General features: G+C 36.5%; 1 protein-coding gene across 8 annotated transcripts in view; it reads left to right on the top strand.

Moving 5' to 3' along the window:
- The window catches only part of TANC2 (tetratricopeptide repeat, ankyrin repeat and coiled-coil containing 2), a 361529-nt gene that overhangs the window by 200707 nt on the left and 133726 nt on the right, over positions 1 to 27096 (top strand). For all 8 annotated transcript variants that reach the window (XM_070479550.1, XM_070479549.1, XM_070479548.1 and 5 more), the window contains 2 exons: positions 15174 to 15322; positions 21243 to 21429. In XM_070479550.1, the coding sequence (XP_070335651.1) occupies positions 15174 to 15322; positions 21243 to 21429 (336 nt within the window). The remainder of the gene's footprint in view (positions 1 to 15173; positions 15323 to 21242; positions 21430 to 27096) is intronic.

Genomic DNA, 27096 nt, shown 5'->3' with positions numbered 1-27096 from the left:
GTGGTGGTTTTGCCATACACTGACATGAATCAGCCACGGATACACATGGGTCCCCCCATCCTGTAACCCCCTGTACTTCCCTTCCCGCCTCCCTCCCCAGCCTATCCCCCTGGGTTGCCTCAGAGCACCGGCTTTGGGTGCTCGGCTTTATGCATATGCCAAACTTGCACTGGTCATGTTTTACATATGGTAATATGCATGTGTCAGTGCTATTCTCTCAAATCATCCCACCCTAACCTTCTCCTACAGAGTCCAAAAGTCTGTTCTTTACATCTGTGTCTCTTTTGCTGCCCTGCATGTAAGATTATCATTACCATCTTTCTCAATTCCATATATATTATTATACAGCATTTGTGTTTCTCTTTCTGACTTCACATTGTATGATAGGCTCCAGTTTCATCCATCTCATTAGAACTGACTCAAATGTGTTGCTTTTTATAGCTGAGTAATATTCCATTGTGTATATGTACCACAAATTCCTTATCCATTCACCTGCCGATGGACATCTAGGTTGCTTCCATGTCCTAGCTATTGTAAATAGTGCTGCAGTGAACAGTGGGGTGCATGTATCTCTTTCAGTTCTAGTTTTCTCAGTGTGTATGCCCACCAGTGGGATTGCTGGTTCATCTGGCAGTTCTGTTCCCAGTTTTTTAAGGAGTCTCCACACTGTTCTTCATAGTGGCTGTACCAGTTTGTATTCCCACCAGCAGTGTAAGAGAGTTCCCTTTTCTCCATACCCTCTCCAGCATTTATTGTTTGTAGACTTTTTGATGATGGCCATTGTGGCCAGCGTAAGATTCTATGTCATTATGGTTTAGATTTGCATTTCTCTAATAATGAGTGATGTTGAGCATCTTTTCATGTGTTTATTAGCAATCTGTATGTTGTCTTTGGAGAAATGTCTGTTTAGTTCTTTTGCCCAATTTTGATTGGTTTGTTCATTTTTCTGGTATTCAGCTGCATGTGCTGCTTGTGTATTTTGGAGATTAATTCTTTGTCAGTTGTTTTATTTGCTATTATTTTCTCCCATTCTGAAGGCTGTCCTTTCATCTGGCTTCTAGTTTCCTTCATTGTGCAAAAGCTTTTAAGTTTAATTAGGTCCCATTTATTTATTTTTGTTTTATTCCCATTACTGTGGGAGGTGGGTCATAGAGGATTTTGCTCTTTTTTATGTCGGAGTGTTCTGCCTATGTTTTCCTCTAAGAGTTTTATAGTTTCTTGTCTTACATTTAGATCTTTAATCCATTTTGAGTTTATTTTTGTGTATGGTGTTAGAAAGCATTCAAGTTTCATTCTTATATATGTGGTTTTCCATTTTTCCCAGCACTACTTGTTGAAGAGACTGTATTTTCTCCTTGTGTATTTCTGCCTCCTTTGTCAAATATAAGGTGTCCATAGGTGTGTGTATTTATCTCTAGGCTTTCTGTTTTGTTCCATTTATCTATATTTCTGTCTTTGTGCCAGTACCATACTGTCTTGATAACTGTAGCTTTGTAGTATAGTCTGAAGTCAGGAAGGTTGATTCCTCCAATTCCATTCCTCTTTCTCAAGAATGCTTTGGCTATTTGAGGTTTTTTGTGTTTCCATAAAAATTGTGAAATGATGTGTTCTGCTGCTGCTGCTGCTGCTGCTGCTGCTGCTAAGTTGCTTCAGTTGTGTCCTACTCCATGCAACCCAATAGACGGCAGCCCACCAGGCTGCCCTGTCCCTGGGTTTCTCCAGGCAAGAACACTGGAGTGGGTTGCCATTTCCTTCTCCAATGCATGAAAGTGAAAAGTGAAAGTGAAGTCACTCAGTTGTGTCCGACTCTTCGCAATGCCATGGACTGCAGCCTACCAGGCTTCTCCGTCCATGGGATTTTCCAGGCAAGAGTACTGGAGTGGGTTACCATCGCCTTCTCCGTGATGTGTTCTAGTTCTGTGAAAAATGCCATTGGTAGTTTGATAAGGTTTGTATTGAATCTGTGGATTGCTTTGGGTAGTATACTCATTTTCACTATATTGATTCTTCCAATCCAAACATGGTATGCTTCTCTATTTGTGTCATCTTTTATTTCTTTCACCAGTGTTTTATAGTTTTCTATATACAGGTCTTTTGTTTCTTTAGGTGAATTTATTCCTAAGTATTTTATTCTTTTTGTTGCAATTGTGAATGGGATTGTTTCCTTGATTTCTCTTTCTGATTTTTCATTGTTGTATAGGAATGCAAGGGATTTCTGTGTATTAATTTTATATCCTACAGCTTTACTATATTCATTGATAGTAATTTTCTAGTAACATCTTGAGGGTTTTCTACGTAGAGGATCATGTCATCAGCAGAATGGATTCTTTACTACTGAACTACCAGGGAAACCCAGGTGTTGCTTTTATTGTTGATCACTAGTAGGCAGTGACTTTTAAAATCAGGATCTCAGTTTGGGGAGGATGTGGAAGAGCTCCATGTCAGCTCTAGAGCTTACTGTGACAGATAGCAGCCACTGTTTATCAGTCACCAGTTTCCAATATTCACCAGAAGATCAGTAACTCACTTCCAGTTTCATCAGAAAAGAAAAAATTGAGATTACCATTTAAGAGCTAGGAAACAAAAACATGACCAGGTTTACTTTGGCAATTGGGCTAAGCTAATCATAGGTTTTGTAACTCTGTTAGAAAGAAAGCATGGGTTTCTTTATTTGATTAAATGTGGTACAAATTTCTGAGTCTTGAAATAGATGAGAACAAGCAGTTTATAATTAACAGATCATAAAGGAAAATGTAAACAGCCCAATGAGAAAATGCTAAGAGAATGCTGAGAATTAAAAGTCTGTGGAACTGTTCTGTGTGTAGCCTGCCATGTTAGGAATACAGATTAGTGATTTGGATACATTAGCTATTAGACATTCATTTCTTGGCACAGTTTGTCATCGTTTAATCCCTCTGCAGTTTGAGAACTTTAAGTAGAAGGGACTTTTTGCAGATGTTGTGAAGTTTAAACCACCTCTGAAAAGAAAATTCAAATCACCCAGAAAAATGAACACCAAAATATTCTGAAATATTTTCCACTTGCTTTTTTGCAGCATCCTATTTTTTGCCTGCATTATATTTCTCAGTGTTTAAATTACTATGATTAAATCAAATTACTTTCTTCTTTTCCACACGAGGCTATAAGCTCCTTAAGGATAGGGACTGTGCCCATTGTCCATAAATGTGTATCTGATACCTCACAGAGTGCTGGGCACACAGAAAGTACTTAGTAAATATTTATTGAATTAATTCTTGCTTTCCTATATTGTCTGTGGAAGTTATTTTGCAGGATACCATTAATAGATAAGATAACCATTTAAATAGTTTGTACTTAATAATCACATATTTCCTAGCCACATAATGAATCCAACATCCAGGCAGCCTATACTTTAAAATTGACTGTCACTACATAGCTCAGCTGGTAAAGAATCCATCTGCAATGCAGGAGACCCCAGTTCGATTCCTGGGTCGGGAACATCCGCTGGGTAAGGGATAGTCTACCCACTCCAGTATTCTTGGGCTTCCCTTATGGCTCAGATGGTTAAGAATCCGCCTGCAATGCAGGAGACATGGGTTCCATCCCTGAGTTGGGAAGATCCCCTGGAGAAGGAAAGGCTACCTACTCCAGTATTCTGGCCTGGAGAATTCCATGGACAGAAGAACCTGCCTGGCTACAGTCCATGGGGTCGCAAAGAGTCAGACACCACTGAGCGACTTTCACTTTTTCACTTTCATGCGTATCTCTTGAAAAGGGAATGGCTACCCCCTCCAGTATTCTACTATTCTTGCCTGGAGAATTCCATGGACAGAAGTCCTATGGACTACAAGTCCATGGAGTGATAAAGAGTCGGACATGACTAAGTGACTAACACACTGTCTTAACTCTGTAACCATGGTCAAGCAAAAACTTAAGTCTTTGTGTGTCTTTTACTATCTGTAAGATAAAGAATGTTCTGAAGATTAAATGATTTAATATATGTAAAGCACTTGGAAAAGTAACAGAGAGTATTATTTCAATAAGTTACTGTTATTATTACTACTAGTACAGAAATACAACACTCTTTTAAAACAACACTAAATATGCTGTATTTTCAGTTTTGATCTTGGAGTTCTGTCTTTGTGTTGAACTGGTAAGTCATACAGAACTTGAATCTGAAAATCTCTCCCTCTTCTCTTTTTCCCTCACTTTGTTGTTAAGAAATCAAATAAGTATTTCAAGTATGGCCTCCTGAAAAAACCTACTCTCCTCCTTTTCCTCCTCCATCCTTCAAGGACAAGTGTAACTGTTTATTTCTCAACTCACTATTCCTTTAATTTACAGAGTAGTTCTTGTATATATTGGCTTCTTTCTATCCTTATGTCATTTTTCCACATTAAGTTGTTAACTGGTATAAGAGAGAGGGAGAAGGAAATGGCAACCCACTCCGGTATTCTTGCCTGGGAAATCCCATGGACAGAGGAGCCTGGCGGGCTACAAAAGGGTTGGACACGACTTAATGACTAAACAAAAACAATGTAAGAGAGGAATGGGCAGGTAATTTTTACACTAAATTTTAACTATATATGGCATTGTTTAGTTTTTCAGTAGTTGTAGATTTCTTTCTTGAAGGAAAAGAAAGTATTGTGATTACTGTTTCATTCTCAAACCCAGTGTCCTGTGACCTGAGTACATTTTCTATAATATTTAAAAGTTAAAATATAACATAAATACAAAAAGATATCAGAGACAACTCATTGGAAAACACTCTGATGCTGGGAAAAATTGAGGACATGAGGAGAAGGGAATGGCAGAAGACAAGAGGGTTGGATGACATCATTGACACAGTGAACATGAATTTGAGCAAACTCCGGGAGGTAGTAAATGATAGGGAACCCTGGTGTGCTGCATTCCATGGGGTTGCAACGAATAGGACATGACTGAACAACTGAACAACAACAATTCAAATAATAATTATGCATCTCTGTGAAATTATATGACATGAACACCTGTATAACCACTACCTAAATTCAGACACAGAATGTTCCCAGCACCTCAGAAGCTTTTCTCATGTTTCCTCTGCATCATATTCTACTCCATGTAGGTGTGACCTTTAATCTGACTGCATTATCATGTATTTCCTTTAGCAGTCTTCAAATTTTACATAAATGAAATCATTTAACCTATACTCTTTTGAGCCTCTCTTCTTTTGTTTAATTGTATATTTGTGAGATGCTCGTTTATTGCTGTTGTGTTTCATTGTATGTCTACTGTTGATGAGCATTTTCAACTTTGGCTGTTACGAACAATTCTATAATGTTTGCCACATCTATTTCAAAGGTCCTGTGTTTACTTTTCTTTTTGATATATATTTAGTAGTGGACTTGCTGGGTCATGGGGTTTCAATATGTTCCATCTAATTTTTTTTCCAAATTTGATGCTACCACTTTACATTCATACCAAAAAAACAGGTTAACTGTCCTTTTGCCCCATATTCACTTCAGTCGCTCAGTCATGTCCAACTCTTTGCAACCCCATGGACAGCAGCATGCCAGGCTTCCCTGTCCATCACCAACTCCCGGAGCTTGCTCAAACTCCTGTACATCAATTCGGTGATACCATCCAACCATCTCATCCTCTGTTGTCCCCTTCTCTGGCTTTCGATCTTTCCCAGCATCAGGGTCTTTTCAAATGAGTCAGTTCTTCCCATCAGTTGGCCAGAGTATTGGAGCTTCAGCATCAGTCCTTCCAGTGAATATTCAGGACTGACTTCCTTTAGGATTAATTGGTTTGTCCTGGCAGGCCAGCAGACTCTCAAGAGTCTTCTCCAACACCACAGTTCAAAAGCATCAATTCTTCAGCACTCAGCTTGATGTATAATCCAACTCTCACATCCATACATGACTACTGGAAAAACCATAGCTTTGACTAGATGGACCTTTGTTGACAAAGTAATGTCTCTGCTTTTTCATATGCTGTCTAGGTTGGTCATAGCTTTACCTCCAAGGAGCAAGGGTCTTTTAATTTCATGACTGCATTCACCACCTGCAGTGATTTTGGAGCCCAAGAAAATAAAGTCTCTCACTGTTTCCATTGTTTCCCCATCTGTTTGCCATGAAGTGATGGGACCGGATACCATGATCTTAGTTTTTTGAATGTTGAGTTTTAAGCCAACTTTTTCACTCTCCTCTTTCATTTGTATCAAGAGGCTCTTTAGTTCTTCTTCGCTTTCTGCCATAAGGGTGGTGTCATCTGCATATCTGATGTTATTGACATTTCTCCCAGCAGTCTTAATGCTATCTTGTGCTTCATCCAGCCTGGCATTTCACATGATGTACTCTGCATATAAGTAAGCAGGGTGACAATATACATCCTTGATGTACTCCTTTCCCAATTTGGAACCAGTCCATTGTTCCATGTCCAGTTCTAACTGTTGCTTCTTGACCTGCATACAGATATCTTAGGAGGCAGGTAAGGTGGTCTGGTATTCCCATCTCTTGAAGAATTTTCCACAGTTTGTTGTGATCCATACAGTCAGAGGCGTTGGTGTAGTCAATAAAGCAGAAGTAGATGTTTTTCTATAACTCTCTTGCTCTTTTGATGATCCAGCAGATGTTGGCAATTTGGTTCCTCTGCCTTTCCTAAATTCAGCTTGAATGTCTGGAAGTTCTCAGTTCATGTGCTGTTGAAGCCTGGCTTGGAAAATATTGAGCATTAGTTTGCTAGCATGTGAGATGACTGCAATTGTGTGGCAGTTTGAACATTCTTTGGCATTGTCTTTCTTTGGGATTGGAATGAAAACTGACCTTTTCCAGGCATGTGGCCATTGCTGAGTTTTCCAAATTTGCTTGCTTATTGAGTGTAGCACTTTCATAGCATCATCTTTTAGGATTTGAAATAGCTCAACTGGAATTCATCACCTCCACTAGCTTTATTTGTAGTGACACTTCCTAAAGCCCACTTGACTTCACATCCCAGGATGTCTGCCTCTATGTGAGTGATCACGTCATCGTGGTTATCTGGGTCATGAAGATCATTTTTGTATAGTTCTTCTGTGGATTCTTGCCAGCTCTTCTTAGTATCTTCTGCTTCTGTTAGGGCCATACCATTTCTTTCCTTTATTGTGCCCATCTTTGCATGGAATGTTCCCTTGATAGCTCTGGTTTTCTTGAAGAGATCACTAGTCTTTCCCATTCTATTGTTTTCCTCTGTTTCTTTGCATTGATCACTGAGGAAGGCTTTCTTGTCTCTCCTTGCTATTCTTTGGAACTCTGCATTCAGATAGGTATATCTTTCCTTTTCTCTTATATCTAATACTGTGGGCAAGAAGCCCTTAGAAGAAATGGCGTAGCCCTCATAGTCAACACAGGAGTCTGAAATGCAGTACTTAGGTGCAATCTCAAAAACAACAGAATGATCTCTCTTCATTTCCAAGGCAAACCATTCTCTATCACAGTAATCCAAGTCTATGCCCCAACCACTAATGCCAAAGAAGCTGAAGTAGAACAGTTCTATGAAGACCTGCAGGACCTTCTAGGACTAACACCAAAAAGAGAAGTGCTTTTCATCATAGGGGACTGGAATGCAAAAGTAGGAAGTCAGGAGATACCTGGAGTAACAGGCAAGATTGAGTTAAAGATATTCTTCCCACTTTGTGGCTTGCCTTTTTACTGTTTTAGTGGAATCTTTGGGGAACAGAAGATTTTCTTATTGATAAACTTGCCTATATTTTTCTTTTGTGGGTTAGTGCCTTTTGTGTCCTATTTGAGAAATCTTTGCCTAGTCCTAGTTCATGAAGATATTCTCTTAGGCTACCTTCCAGAAAATGTATTGTCTTTTGTATTTGGGTCTAAAATCCACCTGGAATTGATTTTTGTGTATGGGATGAGGTAGGGACAGGTTTCATGTTTATTCTGACAGAGATCCATCACCGATTATTGAAAATGCCATTCTCTCAGGGTCACCCTGTAATATACAAGGCCCTGTGTGAATATTTTTGGTGGGATTTTTGTCTATATACGCAATTTAGTTAAAACACATATTATAAAATCAATGGGTCTACTTGAAGCACAGTGTTTTATCAATGAGGATTTGGAGTAATGGATAGAGATATATACTTACATATTTATTTATTGTTTCATCATTGTACATAAAGAGTCTTCATAGTAGATGGGCGCCATCTCTTTATGTTAATGTCCAGAGGTATCGCTTTACAGTCTTTATTGTCAAATGTGCCATTATTGTCAAATTTCATATTACCCACTGCAAGTAAAATGTAGCATACTCATACAAAAAAGAGAGAGAAAATGCCAGTCTCTTACTAAACAATTGCAGTGGCATTGCTGTCCTAAATAAAGTGACTCCACTTGTATAGATATGTTTCTGGATTTTTTATTCTGTTCTCCTGGTCTTTTGGTCTATGCTTGTACTATTCATACGCTCTCTTAATTATTTTAGCATTAGATTAAATCTTCATGTTAAGTAATAGCAGTCATTCTTCTTCACATTTTCTTTACTATCCCCAGACCTTTCCATTCCCATGTAAATGTTAGAATATTTAGTTTTATGGTGCTGTCTTCCTCATTCAGTCAAAACCTATTGCCTAAACACACTGCTTCCAAATAGCCAAGATAAATTTCAGTAGCTTTAATCAACAAAATGTATAAATTGTATATGGTTCATTTTGTGTGTAATAGTCTTACAGTGATTATTTTTCAACATCCTACCAGCTGTCTTGTTTTGTGTATCATATTCCAAGTTCATCGTTACTAAAGAAGTCACACTAGGATCCCACTTGAAGAAAGTGCTATTTTTGTTTAGGCTTATACCTTCATTGGGCATGTTTGGTTAGGAAGATGACACCTTCTTCTCGTTGCCTGCATGGTTATGGATGAGACAGAAAGATAGGTAAGGTATTCAGTATGACAATTTCAGAGGAATTTTGAGAGTTTTGCACAAATACACTCGGCAGAGGGGAGGTAGGAAATGATACCTAGCAACATTGCGAGAGGCTGGAATCAAGGATGACAGTAGAGCTTAGGGATTAAGAGCCTGAGGTCTAGATCCAGATTTCCTAGTTCAGTTACTTAATAGTTTATGAATTTGAGTAGGTTACTCAACTCTGTATGATTCACTTTTCTTATCCATAAAATGGGGATAAGACTGCCTACCTCATAGGGTTGTTACGATCATTAAATGAGTTAATGTATATAAAATGCTTAGAAATAGTACCTGGCATATAAACTAATCCCCATATGTGCTGGATGTTGTTATAATTTTAAAAAGGTAATCTGGGCTCCAGTTACGGAGCGAAGTAAGCCAGAAAGATAAAGACCATTACAGTATACTAACACATATATATATGGAATTTAGAAAGATGGTAATGATAACCCTATATGCAAAACAGAAAAAGAGACTCAGATGTATAGAACAGACTTGTGGACTCTGGGAGAAGGCGAGGGTGGGATCTTTCAAGAGAACAGCATCGAAACATGTATATTATCTAGGGTGAAACAGATCACCAGCCCAGGTTGGGTGCATGAGACAAGTGCTCGGGCCTGGTGCACTGGGAAGACCCAGAGGGATCGGGTGGAGAGGGAGGTGGGAGGGGGGACCGGGATGGGGAATACATGTAAATCCATGGCTAATTCATTTCAATGTATGACAAAACCCACTGCAATGATGTAAAGTAATTAGCCTCCAACTAATAAAAATAAATGGAAAAATTAAAAACAAAAAAAAAGTAAAAAGATAATCTGAAAAACTGAGGTATATTTTTAGTTTCATTTACTTGTTCTATGTCATGATATAATCCCCCACCCTTGACAGATACAATATAACACCAATAAAGTCCTGTCCACGCACCATTGGCTTCCCAGGTCACTTAGTGGTGAAGAATCTTCCTGCCATTGCAGGAGACCCGTGTTCAATCCCTGGATCAGGATGATCCGTGGAGAAGGGAATGGCAACCCACTCCTTAGACAGAGGAACCTGGTGGGCTGTAGTCCGTGGGGTCGCCAAGAGTTTAACATGACTGAGCAATGGAGCATGCATGCACACACCATGCACCGTAAGACTAAGGTTCACTGAAGACTGAAAAGATTATAGCAGAATGTAGTAGTGCAGAAAACAGACGCTACACCCAGGAAGGAAATGGTCCAAAGAGTAAAAATGCATAGTAAGTTGGAAATTGAAGCAATTTTGTTAATAAAAATCCTCAGAAGTAGCAGGTTGGGCACTTGTTTTCCTGCTGTGTTGAGTTCATTCAGTTTGATAGATTTTTAAAGGATAAGGGATTTCAAAGAGTCAGACACGACCTGGCAGCTGAACAACAACAAAGGATAGGTGATTCGAGCTGTTTCAGGGTTTTTCAACCTTAATACTATTTAATTTCTTTCGGGGCTAGATAATCCTTTGTTGTGGGGAGATGTCTTGTGTATTGTAGGATGGTTAACAGCATCCGTGGCCTCTACCTACGAGGTGCCAGGAGCAACACCCCTCCCCACAGTGTGACAGCCAGAAATAATCTCTAGTCATTGCCACATGTTCCCGGGAGGCAGAACTCTCACCAGTTGAGAATCACTAAGTTATTTAAAAGAAACTTCCCTGAATAATTTTTTCTCAAAGTTCCAAACATTCACAGTGATGGAGAATAGAATGATGCACTGCTATGTATTAACTGCCTAGCTTCAATAATTTTGACAACTTGTTTTATCAATATCTTCCCCCATTTTTTCTATAGTAATTTCAGCAAAATCTGGTCACTATATCATTTCTCCCATCAATCCTTTGATGTATATAAAGGATATGAACTTGGAGGCTTCTTCAAAATAATAAATATTAGTATCCTTTAAAAGAAATATTTAGGAAAACAATTAAGACACTAGAATGACATAGTAAAAATATCTGTAACGTGAGTAAAAGAGCCTAGAAGAAAAAGGAAGAATTTGGTTTATTTTTCTTCTGGCCTGTTTCTTAAGTGAGTAACACTTGGACTTTTGTGAATAATGCATGAAATGATAATGTAATTATAGTCTCTGCCTGCCATTTGTATGTAGTGTAGTAGTATGTTGTGAAATCTGAAGAGGTCAGGGACTTGTGCATTTTATTATAAATATTTTAAAATAACTTTCAGCATTTTACCCAGAATCTGTTTACTTTTGATTTCATATACTATAACTATTCTTATTATTGTAGTAGACTTTGATAAATTTTAATAATATTAAATAGATGACTTAGTAGTTTAGAACTTCCACACACTATAGTAACAAAATGAAAAATTCTTTCTAGCAAGGGTTTAAAGGTGGAAATTTGCTTGAATGAAGAGAGGGGATTTGTTTGTTTTTATTGAAGTATATTTGACTTACAATATTGTGTTAGTTTCAGGTTTACTTCCATAGTGATTATTTTTGCAGATTATATTCCATTATAGATTATTATAAGAAAATGGGTGTAATTCCCTGTGCTGAACAGTGTATCCTGTTGCTTATCTGTTTTACATGTAGTAGTTTGTATCTGCTTATCCAATACCCCTGATTTATCCCTCCTCCCTTCTCTCTCCCCTTTGATAACCACAGGTTTGTTTTCTCTCTCTGTAAGTCTTTTCTGTTTTTTATATACATTCATTTGTGTTATTTTTTAGATTTTAGGGTACTTGTTTCAAAGATGCATTTGCATATATAACAACTTTTTCCTGAGATTTTGTTAGCGTACCTTAGTTGGACAGAGGCAGAAAGAGAAGGAACTGTTTATAATGTTGGACATTATAGAGGTAATAAAGCCCCAGGGATATCTTTCTGTTCTGTGGCAGAGAAGTCCATTTTTGTTGTTTCTTGGAGAGGAAATGGAGAAGGGAATATATCCTGTTTTTCTACTCTGACATAAATCCAATAAGAATTCTATATAGATTTTCCACACTTTGAGTTTAGTAATGCTATACAAAAATGTGGGGCTTCCCAGGTGGCTCAGTGGTAAAAGAACTGCCTGCCAATGCAGGAGACACAGGGGACATGGTTCGATCCCGGGGTCGGAAGACCCCCTCGAGTAGGAAATGACAACCCACTGTAGTATTCTTGCCTGAAAGACCCCATGCATAGAGTAGCTTGGCGGGCTACAGTCCCCATGGAATTTTGGGGCTATATAATCTCATTTTCTGGGCATTTGGAGTGACTTAATGTGTAACACAGACTATCCAAAGAAATTAAGCTATTGTGCTTTAGTATCAAACCATATGACACTATAGTTAATGCTCGCTATGGTGAAAGGATAGCCAAAAAAAAAAAAAAAAAACCAATTTTGGTAATACCATATACAGGGTATGTGCTACTGTGAATTGTTATAAATATACTTGAGCATAAAACAAAATATGAAAAAATGTTAACAATGCAATCAAGTTAATGTAAACAGATAAATTCAGTTTAGGTAAATTAGTTCTGCGTCAAATTTAAAATAGATCATCTTGAGTTCCCTGGCTCTTTTTTATATCTGTAAATTTCTATAAATTCTTTATTTGGAAATAAATTTATTTTGACAATGAGGCTAAGGAAGGCACTCACACTGACTTTGTTCCGCAGCCCTCAATGAAAAGGTATGAAAACAAGCAATATCTGTAGTTGGTTACCCCTAAAAACAGCCTAAATACGGAAGCTTAAAAACTAATCGTATGGAAAGAAGGTAACAGACTGGAAACAGAATTACAATGAATTCCAGGGATCAAAAAATTTAGGGGTCTAAACTTCAGGGCAAAAAAGTGAACCTGAGTGGGGTTTCTTTTTGGAGTGATGAAAATGTTCAGTAATTAGAGTGGTGACAAACATGAATATACTAAAGCCACTGAGCTGTATACTCTAAGGGGGAAGAGCTTATGGTATATGAATTATACATCAGTTTTGAAAAAATAACCTGATTGGGAAAGTGATAGCTCAGGGTAGGAACCCAGCCAGGGTGAGTGAAGCACCTGTGTGCAGGGTAGCAGTGAGCAGCAGTGAGATTTGTCACGTGCAAGGAGAATAGATTAAAGAAGTAAGGAAAATGAAGATTGGATTTTTCACTGTTGCAGAAAAGTTACAACCTTGGAAAGGAAGAAATTCAGATTTAACCCTGTGGTATTGAATTAGGGCTCAGCTGTGAACTTTTGGGGGGGTGTTTATATATGGATTTACAGATTAAAATGAATATAGAACTGTGTGTCTGCGTATATGTATGAACATAATTGTGTAACTTTGCCCACGTGATGGACCTGCAAGGCAGTGACATCCTCATCTGATGAGCATATCTGATATTCTAAATACGTTTACCCTCTTAAAAAAAAATCAGGCTTTCTTGGAAAAAAAAAGCTGATTCAAGGTCTAGGGCAGAGAAAGTACTTGAGGAACCTGCAACATCTTGTGACAAAAAGCAAAGAAATACTCAGAAAATGACAGGGATATGTTAGAAGGTTACAGGAGTCAAATTGAAAAGGCTTGCCTGGCCAACTCTGGGATGATTTGAGCAACAAAATAAATAATAACAGTAACAGATTATAACTCATTGAGTAAAATAGGAGTCTTTGAGTTCAGATAGGTAGGTACATAGACACATAGATAAAGGAAAAGAAACTAAACTGTAAAAGAGTGATGGATTTATTAAAATTACTATTTGGCAAGCATGATAGTAATTAAACTGGGAAACATTAATGGATGCTAAAAATAGTGGACAAAAGTTCATTGAGGACAGATTCAAACTGCTGCTGTATACCAGTGTCCATATGATCATTATTTATATCTAGTAGGTGGAAACAGTTCAAGTGTCCTGTGTGATGGACAGATGACTAAATAAATGGTTATGTACCTAAAATAGAATATAATTTAGCCATTACAAGGAATGAAATTCTGATACATGCTATAACATGAATGAACCTTGAAAATATGCAAAATGAGATAAGCTAGACATAAAAGGACAAATATTGTCTGATTCCACTTATATGAGGTGCCTAGAATAGACAAATTCCTAGAAACAGGAAGTAGAATAAAGGTTACTAGGCATGGGGAGTTTTGTTTAGTGGATGCAGTTTCTTTGCGGGATGATTAAACTGCTCTGAAAATGGAGATGGTTGCACAACATTGTGAATGTACTTATTGCCACTGAATTGTACGCTTAAAAATGGCAAATATTGTTACATGTATTTTTATCAAAATTTTTTTTAATTTCAAATTTTGGTGAGGAATGGAATACTTATATATTCTCAAAGTATCCCCCCACAAAACACATATTAATTATGAAGAGAAATTGTATAATTTTAGAGCAGAAAACCTGGCAGACACTACCATAACCAAGTGATCCAAGTTAACACAGCATTAATTTTGTGTAAGTGCTGCCAAAAATGCTTACCCTGAATTAAGTCATGAGATACCATGAGAAAAGTTGAAATTGAGGGACATGGTACAAAATGTCTGACTTATAATCTTCAAAAGTGTCAAGGTCATGAAAGTTAAGAAAAGACTGCGGAACGGTTCAAGATTTAGAGAGTCAAAGAAAACTGAGAACTAAATGCATTGCTTAATCCTGAATTGGATCTTTTTGCTAGAAATGACGTTACTGGATAAATATCAAAACTTAAATGGGGTCTGTGGATGAGATCATAATGTAAAATGCTAGGTTCCTGATTTCTCTGTTGGTATTGTGGTTATGTAAGAAAATGTCCTTGTTCATAGAAAATGCGTACTATCTGGGCCTGATGGGGTAGCGTGTCTATATTTTAAAGTAATTAAGGGAAAAAAAAAATTGTTCTTTGTACTATTCTTGAAACTTTTTTGTAAGTTTGCACTGATTTTAAAATAAAAAAGAATATTTATACAAACTAAGAAAAAAGAGATAAAAGAAGCTGAATGAAGGCAGTGATTGTGGCCAGGACCTAGACACCAAGACTAGGACTTGTATTGGAAAGCCAACTGCCAAAGAAATGGGAAACTTCTTTTGAGTGAGTTACAAAAACATTCTCTCAAACTCAAGGGTTTCAAGTAAATATATTGAGAATTCTGAGTAGACTGTCAATTGTAATATGTAACAGTGGAAAAATAAGCTTCTGGTCAGGGACCTGGTAATTTTGGATTTAGAATGTGAAACAAAGGAAATGCCCAAACAGAATGTAAAAATAGATGTAAAACTGGCCATTTTATTTTGAAAGGCTCAGGTGTTTCGATGTCTTCCTGTTGCAGGTGATGCTGAACAGGAACTTGGTCCCCCTCCATCTGTAGATGAGGCAGCAAACACACTCATGACTCGCCTGGGTTTCCTCCTTGGGGAGAAAGTCACGGAAGTTCAGCCAGGTGACCAGTACAACATGGAAGTACAGGATGAAAATCAGGTAAACTGCCTCCCATCAACTTAGTGAAATATGGGATGAATCGGCCTATTATAACCAGGAAAGAAAAAATGTTACAGGGCGTGGGTGTGGATCTTGTCAGAAGAATGATCCCAAGTGTCAAATGCCTTTTCAGGCCTGGGATATAACCTCATTTTCCATAATCACTGTATTTCTTCAGTTCATGGAACACCTTTTAGTTTCGTTCTTAAGTTTAAAAAGCCACTTCAAGGTTTTGATTCCTTTATTGAATGAATGAGGAAATAACTAAATAAACCAACAAACAAGACATGTGTGTGTGTATATATATATATAAAAGCATCATACCCCTAAATTGCAGAATACACATTGTTTTCAGATACACATGGATTATTTAGCAAATTTACAATATGCTGATTCATAGACCAGATCTTGACAGATGTAGGGCTTCCCTGATAGCTCAGTTGGTAAAGAATCCACCTGTAATGCAGGAGACCCCAGTTCAATTCCTGGGTCAGGAAGATGTGCTAGAGAAGGGATAGGCTACCCACTTCAGTATTCTTGGGCTTCCCTTGTGGCTCAGCTGGTAAAGAATCTTCCTGCTATGTGGGAGACCTGGGTTTGATCCCTGGGTTGGAAAGATCCCCTGGAGAAGGGAAAGGCTATCCAAACCAGTATTTTGGCCTGGAGAATACCATGGACTGTACAGTCCATGGGCTCTTAAAGAGTTGAACATGACTGAGGAGCTTTCACTTTCACTACTTTAGTAGAATTAATTGATTATAAAATAACTTAGAAAATGATAGCTGAAAGATAACATATAGAAAATCAAAATCCCCAAGTATTTGGATATTAATATACTCCTAAGTAGCCTTTCCACGATTGCAGCCATGAAATTAAAAGACGCTTACTCCTTGGAAGGAAAGTTGTGACCAACCTAGATAGCATATTAAAAAGCAGAGACATTACTTTGCCAACAAAGGTCTGTCTGGTCAAGGCTATGGTTTTTCCAGTGGTCATGTATGGATGTGAGAGTTGGACTGTGAAGAAAGCTGAGCGCCAAAAAATTGATGCTTTTGAACTGTGGTATTGGAGAAGACTCTTGAGAGTCCCTTGGACTTCAAGGAGATCCAACCAGTCCATCCTGAAGGAGATAAGTCCTGGGTGTTCATTGGAAGGATTGATGCTGAACCTCAAACTCCAATACTTTGGCCACCTCATGCGAAGAGTTGACTCTTTGGAAAAGACCCTCATGCTGGGAAAGATTGGGGTCAGGAGGAGAAGAGGACGACAGAGGATGAGATGGCTGGATGGCATCACCGACTCAATGGGCATGAGTTTGAGTGAACTCCGGGAGTTTGTGATGGACAGGGAGACCTGGCATGCTGCGATTCATGGGGTCGCAAAGAGTCAGACACGACTGAGCGACTGAACTGAACTGAATAGCCTTTATGTTGGAGAATCACAAGAAATTGGAAAATATTTTAAACTGAAATAATAGAAACAAAATATAACAAAACTTGTAGCATATAAAGATATGCATTTAAAAACTTTAGTTTGGGATACATACATTAGAAAAACCGAAAATCTGAAAAATTAATGATCAAATATTCATCTCAGTGCAGGAGACACAGGAGACTGGATTGGATTTCTGGGTCAGGAAGGTCCTCTGGAGTAGGAAATGGCAACCCACTCCAGTATTTTTGCCTGGGAAATTCCATGGACAGAAGAGCCTGGTGTGCAATAGACAGTCCATGGTGTTGCAAAGAGTCAGACACGACTTGGTGATTGAGCACACTCGCATTTACTGCTGTATCCTCTGCACCTGGAACAAACTCTATTAGTAAGTGTTCAATAAATATTTACTGCCTGAATAAATGGCCTCGTAACGGGGCTCTGCTTCCACTTTTGCCTCCTGTGGTCTGTTTACACAGAATCCAGAGCAACCCTTGTAGAATGTGAATCTGGTCCTTTTATTGTGTTGGCCAAAAAGTTTGTTCAGATTTTTTATGGGCCATTGTGGAAAACCTGAACAAACTTTTTATCCAGCCCAGTATTCTCTGCTCTCAATCTTCCACTGTATCCCCCAGATTTAACAGTAAATCTGAAATCCTTACCATGACCAGAAAGGGGCTACCTGATCTGACCGCTCGCTGCCTCTCCTGTATCATTGCCTGTCCCTCTCCCTTTCACTGCAGCTCTCCAACAACACTGGCCTTCCTGTCATTCCTCAGACACATAAAACATTCATTTATACTGGAATGTTCTTCCACATAACTCACTTCCTCACTTCATCCAGTGCTCCACTCAAGTGTTCCCTCCTCAGTAAGGCCTTTCTTAGTTCTTTTATCTAATAGCCCCTGCCCATCACTGTATCCCCTTACCCTGCGTTATAGCTCTTATCATTAATTTATTACATGATATATTTAGTTGTGAGGGGTTGTTTGATCTCACACAAGAAGGTAAGCTTCATGATGACAGGGATTGATTTTTTTCTTTTCATAACTAATTTACATTGTAACCACGTCAGTCAGTATCATGTGATCTGAATAGAAAACGGAAATGGTATATGTTGAGGGCTTTTTTAAAATTGGTATAAATAAAACATCTGTTTTACTTGTGAGTTTTTGATATTCATGTCAGGTTAAAATATGACTGCTATAATAATGACCAAGCAACATGACATTACAATCTGAGAATTTGCCAAGGACCCTGTTGTTTCTAAAATGCTACATTTCTTCAGGTGCTAAAATTTATATTGGGTTGCTTTTGAGATGCCTTGTCACAGCATGTTGCAGTGGTTTCTGAATTAAGTCACAAGTCAATAGAGTGTGTCTTACTTGTGCATTAACTACATGATTCATCATAAAATAAGTAAATGAGTAGTATCATTGATTTAATGTAGCTAGAGTGATGTCATAATAGAAAAGTCACTGAACCAGGAGACAGAAAATCTGTGTCCTGGTTCCAGCTCTACCACCTACCATTTTGTAAATTTGCACATGTCGCTTAACCTCTCTCAGCTTTAGGTTTTTCAAAGTTAATAGTAACTAACAGTAAATAAGTGTTTAATACTGTGTATAATCACTGTACTAATTGCTTTATTTACACTGTTTCATTTAAGTTTCCTTACAACTCAATGTGGTAGAGTCCTTTTATATTTCAATTTTCAGTTAAGAAAAAAAGTAACACTGCCAGAAAGTGATGAAATAGTATTCAAATCCAGGCAGTCTGCTTTTACAACTTATGTTCTCAATAGCTACACCATACCAGTCCAGAGTAATATGAAATCATGACAGGATTGTTGTGAAGATCAGGTTAAATCATGAATACAAAAGCACTTTGTAAGCTGTAAAATGTCATGTAAACAAAATATATAAAACAATATGTAATATAATTAGTATGTAAATGTATTCAGAAACTGTATGAGTTGGAGGAAATTGCTTCATAGCTTTTATATTTAGTGTAGTTTTTAATACCTCATACTTGGTTGATAAGGAGAAATGAGGTAGTAACATTTAAAAAAAAAATTTAACTTTGAAACGTTAAACAAATGTAAGATATTAATAATAAAGCTACATGATAGCCTGCTTGAAATGTAATATACCATGACACTGTCTTGGAACCACCTAAGAAAGTGGTTGAATTGATCACTGGAATTTCTAGTCTTAGGAAGATTATTAGTGACTTCTGTGCTAAAGCGCATACTAACAAAGATAGATTGCTTTAAGAAGACCCTATAGTGATGGTGTCCTCAGAACAGTATCAATAATAATGATAGAATCCAGCACATGCAAGTTAGCGTATATCATTTTTTTGCAAAAGACAAGATATTCAAAGTGATATTCAATTGACCACTGTATTTTCTTTTCTCTGTAGTTTCTGGAGTATTAGGATGTAGGACCTTGAATGATCCAGATTGGGAGTTTGGGATCCAATGGGATCAATGGGAAAACCACCAAAAGGTTTTAGAAGTAGAGTGGCTTAATTAGGTGTCCATTTTAGCCTACAGTATGGCAAGTAAATAATTGTCTTTCTATGCCTAAAAGAGATTTCTGTATCTGATTAACTAGCCTCCTTAAATAAATATAAGGCTTACCTTTAAATTCACAAGCCATGAAACAAATTTCCTGCTTTCTGAATGAGTTGATCTTTAAGCTTTGCTTTTACAGTTAAAGTTTTTAAAGCATACATTCTGTGATAAATGCTTTATTTTCCAGAAAATAACTTAGAGTAAAAATTACATGTCATTTGGGCTTAACCTTCACTTTTGCTGTATTATGCATATAATAGTTTCCTTTCTCAGAGAACAGACTGAGAATCTTGTCTGAAAATGGAAATGAGTTACCATAGAAGTAATAGATTCATACCAAAATGAAACTTTTTCAATATGGAATGACTATAGATATATCTAATATAAAAAGATTCTAGTACAATTCGAATAAAGTACCCACATGTTTCTTAAACTGAGAATGAGGTGGTTAAGAATTGCTATGCCAGATTCTAACTAGGGAGGATTCTAATTTAGTAAGACTGGAGTGGGGTTCAGTATCTGTCAGTTTTGTAGTGAAACTTGTTTTTTACATTCCACAGGTAATTCTCCTGCAAGCCCTACTCATGCTCTGATAGACTAACATCATTTTGTAGAAACAGAGGCAATTACAAAGAAATTGAAACTCCTCCCTCCAATGGTGAAAAATTATATAGAAGAGAAATGGCATAGATTTGAGGGCTTTTTGTATTATTAAGAAGAATCAGTTTCTGATATTAGTTATACGAGTGAAAAGATTTACTTGATTGCAGTGTTCTGAGAATGTCATTTATGCTTGGTTGGGTTACATGTATCTTTTATATCCTGGTTATAGCATTTAAATTAAAATCAAAACCTGGATTCAACACAGATAATTAAATACAGGGGATTGCATCTGGCACTCATTTGGGGATGAGTCAAAGAGCCTTAATATTCTCATATCCAGTGATCAACATATTTTCTAATCAAGTTATAAAATGTAACTCTTTAATTTATCAAAGAGATTATGAGTAGACTCTGTATATAAAGAAATTGAAATGCTTTTTTTTTAAATGTCAAATTTATCATTAGTTCTCCTTCAAGTAATTCTTCCATTGACCAGTTACTGTTTTGAAAAGGAAAAAATTTCTTAAGTGTTCGAAAAAACATGTATACTTTCATTCATTATTTCATTAATTTATTTGGGTAGAAAGAAAATGAATTGTCATTAAACTAGGTAAAACAGAATATATTACCATCAGTCTTTTTTGTCATTAGTCATTGCATCCCATCAAAAATGTAAAAAGGAGGTAACTTCAGGTATAAGAGTCACTCAGTGATCTGTCTGTAATCAGTTTTTACAGAGAAATTATTTTGTTTGTATTAAATTAATATTATTCTACTTCATTTGACAAACTTTTAGATAGGCATTTTCCCTACATTCATTTATTACCTCTGAGAAGCCACCTATGTATCAAAAAAAGCCCATCTATATTTGCATTAAGAACTTTAGTTTTATTACTCCTTGGCTGCAAAGATTTTTTTTTTCTATCCAAAGAAAATTATTAGCAAGACCAAGTTCTAAGCCTTTAGAAAATTTTTGTTGATTGAAAACAGCAAGAAAAATTTTTGATGAATAAAAAAAATCATCTATTAATTTATAGCAGTAATAAAGACTACTTGTCACTGTAAATTTCCTAGGCAGAAAAAACAGACCACAGTCTCTGCTCATGTTAAATTTATCAAGTTTCACCTTAATTATAGAACACAGAATGCTTTATCCCGGAAAGCAAAAACAAACAGAACCTAATAGCTGTAAAATCTGTGCATGTAGATTTTTTTTTCTTTTTGTTATCAAAGCATATGTTTTACCATAAGATACACTTTCTTTTAACAGCAGATCAGCTTATCTTATTTTTCATTTCAATTTTTCAGACCTCAGCAATCACCCAGCGGATAAGTCCCTGTTCCACCCTGACTAGCAGCACTGCCTCTCCACCAGCCAGTAGCCCCTGTTCCACCCTCCCACCAGTCAGTACAAATGCGACCGCCAAGGACGGCAGCTATGGGGCTGTCACGAGTCCAACCTCTACCCTTGAAAGCAGAGATAGTGGAATCATTGGTGAGTTGGTTTATATACTAATCATTTTGTGTCTTTTTTCTTCTTGTAATAATTACACAAGCTTAAGGTTTTCAAAAATTCTGCTTTTGAGTTATTGAGATATATATATTTATAAAATATGTGTCCTTTTCTTTTTAATGTTGCTGTAGATTGACATAAAGCATAAAAAAAAAAAAATGGAGGTGCCCCTCCCTGCTTAGCCAGTCCTTTAAAGACATTATCTCACTGATACGAAAGTCCAAGATTGTCTACTTTATGAAAATAAAATACCCTGAATGAGCAAAAAGTAAATAAATAAAGATACTATCTGGTGAAAGAATGGGTGAATAGAAAAAGTTCTTCCTACTGCTTCTTGTAAATACACTTACATCTACCGACAGAAGTCGTTCAGAAAAAGTTCACTTCTCACTAAACTAGTAGAGTTTCTTGGAATTTCTCAGTTTGTCATATACTTACTGCCTGTTGTATGCTTGTTAAGGGGAGTCAGTCACATGGAAATGAGGAAAGTTTGGGAAAAGAATCTGAGGGAAGAAATGCAAAGGAGGGAAACAAGACTGAGCACAGAATCCTAGGGAACATTCTGATTGATCTAATTGAGAGCTATGAGAATGAGCCAGTGGATACAGAAATGGAGCAATCCGACAAACAGGAGAAAAATCAAGGCAGTATAATGCTGCCCGTGCCAAGGAAGGTAAAGGTTTCAGGGAAGGGGTGAGGAAATGCTGCTCAACAAATGACAGATGCTGAAGAGGGCAGGAAAATGGAAATAAGACCATAAAATATTTTTTCCTCATTTGGCTTGCTTCTAAAGGTTATCAAATCAAAATATTTGTTTAGATGTTATGGCAAATAATTTAATGCCATGTCAACTAAGCATATCTCTTTCACTTAAATGAACATATTTCAGCATGTGAATTTATTAATTTTAAATGAGTCAATAAAAAGAATATTTTTACAGGATGCAAAATTAACATACAAAAACCAGTTGCATTTCTATACACTGACAATAGATAACCAAAAAAAAAAAAAAACAAGTTAAGGACGCAATTCCACTACAAGAGTATCAAAAAGAATAAAATACTTAGGAGTAAATTTAACCAAGCAGGTAAAAGACTTGTACACTAGACATTATGAAACATTACTGAAGAAATTTTAAAAAGACTTAAATAATTGGAAATATGTCCTGTTCATGGATTGTTAAAATGATAGTATTTCTCAAAGCAATCTGTAGAATCATTGAAATCCCTATCATAATCCCAACAAAGTTCTTTGCAGAAACACCCATTCTAAAATTCATGTGGAATCTCAAAGGACCATGAATAGTCAAAACAGTTTTGAAAAATGGAACAAAGTTGGAAGACTCAAACTTCCTGATTTCAAAACTTACTCCAAAGCTCCTTAAAGGCAGGATTCCTATCTAATAATTTTATATGCTTTCAGTATTTAACATAATTTCTAATTTGTGATTTCTTTATATGAGGAGTGTTTATGAAGATACTATCATTAAATAGCTAAATACTTTAACAAAACAAAATACATAGATAAAATATGAGGAAAAGTAGCCTCTTTTCCTACTCTCTGAAATAATTTGTAGAAAATTGGAATTATCTTTTTCTTGACCATTTAGTAGGCGCTACCATTAAAGTGGGCTTCTCTGATGGCTCAAGCAGGTAAAAAATTCACCTGCAATTTAGGAGACATGGGTTTGAGTCCTGTTTTGGGAAGATCCTGATATTTTCTTCATGCAAATTTTTTAAACTACTACTTCAGTGTATTTAATACTATAGGACTTTAAAATTTTTTTCCTTCCTGAATCTATTTTCCTTAATAATTTTTTTATCTTTTTCAGATTTACTTGCATAAAATTGTCTAAAATATTCTTATTGTGACATTACTATCTATGCAGGAACCCAAGCTAGAAAGCCAAGGGGAATCCTTGCTTCCTTCCTTCCCCTGTATTTCTCATCCCTGTATTTTCTTTTCATCTCTCCTAGCATTGCCTTCATAATCCTCATTATCTTAGACCTAGATTAATACAGATCTAACTGTTGTCTCTGCTTTTTTTTTCATGTCCTTTCTAAGTCTGTTTTTCCCACAGCCACCAAGTAAATTAACTGAAAAATGATTACTACTTTGATTCTGTTATCTGTAAGGTGCAGTAATCTACCTGGAAACCAAATCTGATCAGATCACTCCTGATCTGTCCACAGCCAATTTCTCCAGCCTTTAATCCCATTACTAGAGTCTAACATTAGATTTTGTGGTAACCTGACACATTCCAGTTTTTCACCTCTATACTTTTGCCCATATTGTTCATTCTGCCTGTAATCTCCTCTCTCCCTCTTAAATTTGATTAACTCCTACATACTTTTAAGAATCACCTTAGGTATTCAGTCACCACTGCCACCGCCACCTCTCTTCATTTCTCCACTCCGCCTCCTCTTCAGTGCATACTACTATTCCATGTTCCCAGATATAGCGTATCTGTATCATAGCATTTAACACTAGTATTATAATCCCTTTGAGAGCCTGCTTTTCATCCTTAGACTATTTAATTTCTTGTTAGGAGAAAGTGTGCCTTATTCATCCATATCTGTAGCGCCTAGTCCAATAACTGAAAATGTGGTAGCATGGTAGGCGCTCAGTAAATATTTGTAAAAACGAAAGAAAGCTTAAGAGTGAAAGGATGGGAGATGAAGGATGACTGACCTGGCACTTTTAGTTACTTTTTTGACAGTGTTTAGAGTGACCATTGGGTACAAGATGGAACATTATTATTAAATTTTTAATAAATAGTAGAGTTTAGAATTCTCCATTGACTATTCTAAGTTCTTTTTATGATTCATTTTGGTGCAGTGACTTTTACAATCTCTAGCCAAACCTCTTCCTGGGTTCTTCTGTTGGTATTATTAGTATCTGTAATTGCATGTCATCAATATTGCCATACCAAAAAAAATTACTTTAGAAATATATTTATTCAAGCAGTGGGCATGGTGCTGACAGATTGGACAAAATCTGTTTACAAGTACATTCTAAGTGGAAGCTTAACATGTCAGTGAATGTTCAAAATAAATGTTCATAATGTTCTGAAATTAAAAATGAGATTCCCGCCTTGACATATAACAATGTTCCTCGTTTTTTTCTGGTATATTTCCAAAATTGTGTTCCTTGTAAAAGTAAGTACCTTTATGGATAACAGAGCTAATTTGGAGTATAATAAACTTCTATTATTTAATGTATATAAATACTGAAACAGATTTACTTGCAAAATCATGAGACAAGAAAGAGATAATGTCTTCTGCTTCTAAAATTACTTACATTGTAGAGTAGTTATCAAATTATATATGTGCAGCTTATCTTGAGAAACAACTTGTTTCTCTTTAGTTTTTTTTTCATTGCATTTGAGTTAGAAGAAAATTGTATGTGGCATAAGTAATAATAGTCAAAGATATTGTTATTACCTTGGAAATCATAAGGCTCGCCTATCTTAACTGTTTTAATATGTTTTGTCTAAGTATTTTCCCCACTGATTATAGAAATATATGCTTTTCCAAATTAAATATTGCTTACATTATTTCAAGCAATAACATCTATTGTTTGTTAGTGTACCATTTTTAAATCTTGCCCCATCAGCAAAAAACACAAAAGCTATTAAAAGTTATCATTTGAATTATCCATTTTTATTCTTTATATATCAGTCAGTTCAGTGTGAATTCCTTTTGATTACATTTTGTAACTATAGCGATCAGAATTTTAGTGATTCCTGCCTGTATCACTTTCATAGCTTGCCAAAATACGTAGAATTCTAGTTATAAAATCAGAATATTAGAAATGCAGTTTTCCTGAATTTTTAAGTCTTAAAAGGGTAAAAAGTTCCTTTCTTGGATTCTAAAGGATTGGAAATAGCTATGACTTGTTATATTCTCTGTGATCTGAATTCACCCCATATGATTTAATTTCTACCATAGAAAGCATTCTCTGTAACAGTCATAGCTTCTCTCTCTTCAAACTCACAGCCTTCTTAAATATGTGGTAAAATATCACTGACATGATTGTCAGGTATTTACAGTATAATTTCATATTTATGACCATTTTATTGGTGTTAATTTAATAGTATAATGCCCTTATGTATGTGCCTAGGTAGATACTACTAACTATGTATAATCTATCAGCTATACATAGTTTCAAGCAAAAATCCTGATAATCATAAACTCTGTGAAATATACATCATTTTTCTAGCCTATCCTCTTTCATGTGAAGTTTTAATAGTCTGTTTTGGCATGGTGTTGTTTAGTAAAACAAACTTAAGCGTAGATCCATTGTGTTTTGGCCTTTTGTTTATTTGGAGATTCACAGTTCCTTCCAGAAAGGTATAATTCTTGAATTCCCCCTTTTAATCAAATCTCAGGGGGTTTTTTTTGGTTTTTTTTTTTTTTTTTTTGTCTTTAGGTCCTAATTTATTGGCAAATTTGGTCTTACATCTTTTAGCCTTGTATCACTTGTTCAGTGATTTTTTTCCCTAATATTTCACATTAGTAACTAAAAAGCAAAATCAGAAACTCCTCATCAAAGACCCTTGTTCCTTTAGTAACATATATTCCAGTGGGCAAGGCTTCCCAGGTGACGCAGTGGTAAAGAATCTTCCTGCAATGCAGGAGACCTGGGTTCGATCTCTGGGTTGGGAAGATCCCCTGGAGAAGGGAATGGCTACTCACTCCAGTATTCTTGCCTGGAGAATTCTATGGATAGAGGAGCCTGGTCCATGCGGTCACAGAGAGTCACTGAATCACACACACACACACACACACACACACACACACACACACTCCAGTAGGGTGTTAGTGTTATGTGTTCTCTGGTCCAAATGTGTTCTCTGGTCCAAATTGTCACATTTAAGAAGTCACTCTTCTGAGTCACAAACTGAGCATTAGATAATTTTTCATATTTTCTACAACCTGTTTTCAGAAATGTGCAATTGTATCTTCACTAAGTTCTGCCAGTTTTTGTGCTAGTGACTCTGTCATCCTTGGTCGTGGTTTAGTCGCTCAGTTGTGTCTGACTCTTTGTGACCCCATGAGCTGTAGTCCACCAGGCTCCTCCGTCCATGGTATTTTCCAGGCAAGAATACTGGAGTGGGTTGCCATTTCCTTTTCCAGGGGATCTTCCTCCGCCAGGGATCAAACCTGATTCTCCTGCATTGCAGTCGGATTCTTCACCAACTGAACCATCAGGGAAGCTTCACCTTCTAACTACTTAGCACTAATAAATTTTGGTAGTTATATTGCATGGATATTTGTTAAAGATGTCTGTCTGGACATTGCCTATTTAAATGATCAAGAAGACCAGACTTTTTCCCTTGCATGATTGACCTGATATAATAACAATGACGGCAACCATTATTGAATATGGAGTATGAGGCAGGTTGTTGTTGTTTAGGCAGGTACCATTATTTAATTCTTACAGTCATCTTATAAGAAAATAGAGTGAAGTGTCCCCAGGATCAAATAATTGAAAAGATACATAAGACTCCACAGAAAAATTCTTTAAAAAAGCATTTACTTATTAAAAAAATAAATAAATAAAATTTTTTTTAAAAAAAGCATTTACTAAAGATACAATCCAGCAGGCAAAAAAGAATGCAAGTGAGCACAGAGGACCCAACACCCT

The sequence above is a fragment of the Odocoileus virginianus genome, chromosome 17, assembly GCF_023699985.2.
Source record: "Odocoileus virginianus isolate 20LAN1187 ecotype Illinois chromosome 17, Ovbor_1.2, whole genome shotgun sequence".
Taxonomy (NCBI): Eukaryota; Metazoa; Chordata; class Mammalia; order Artiodactyla; family Cervidae; genus Odocoileus; species Odocoileus virginianus.
Note: the sequence above shows the minus strand (reverse complement) of the source record. Positions and strands in the feature narration are given on the sequence as shown.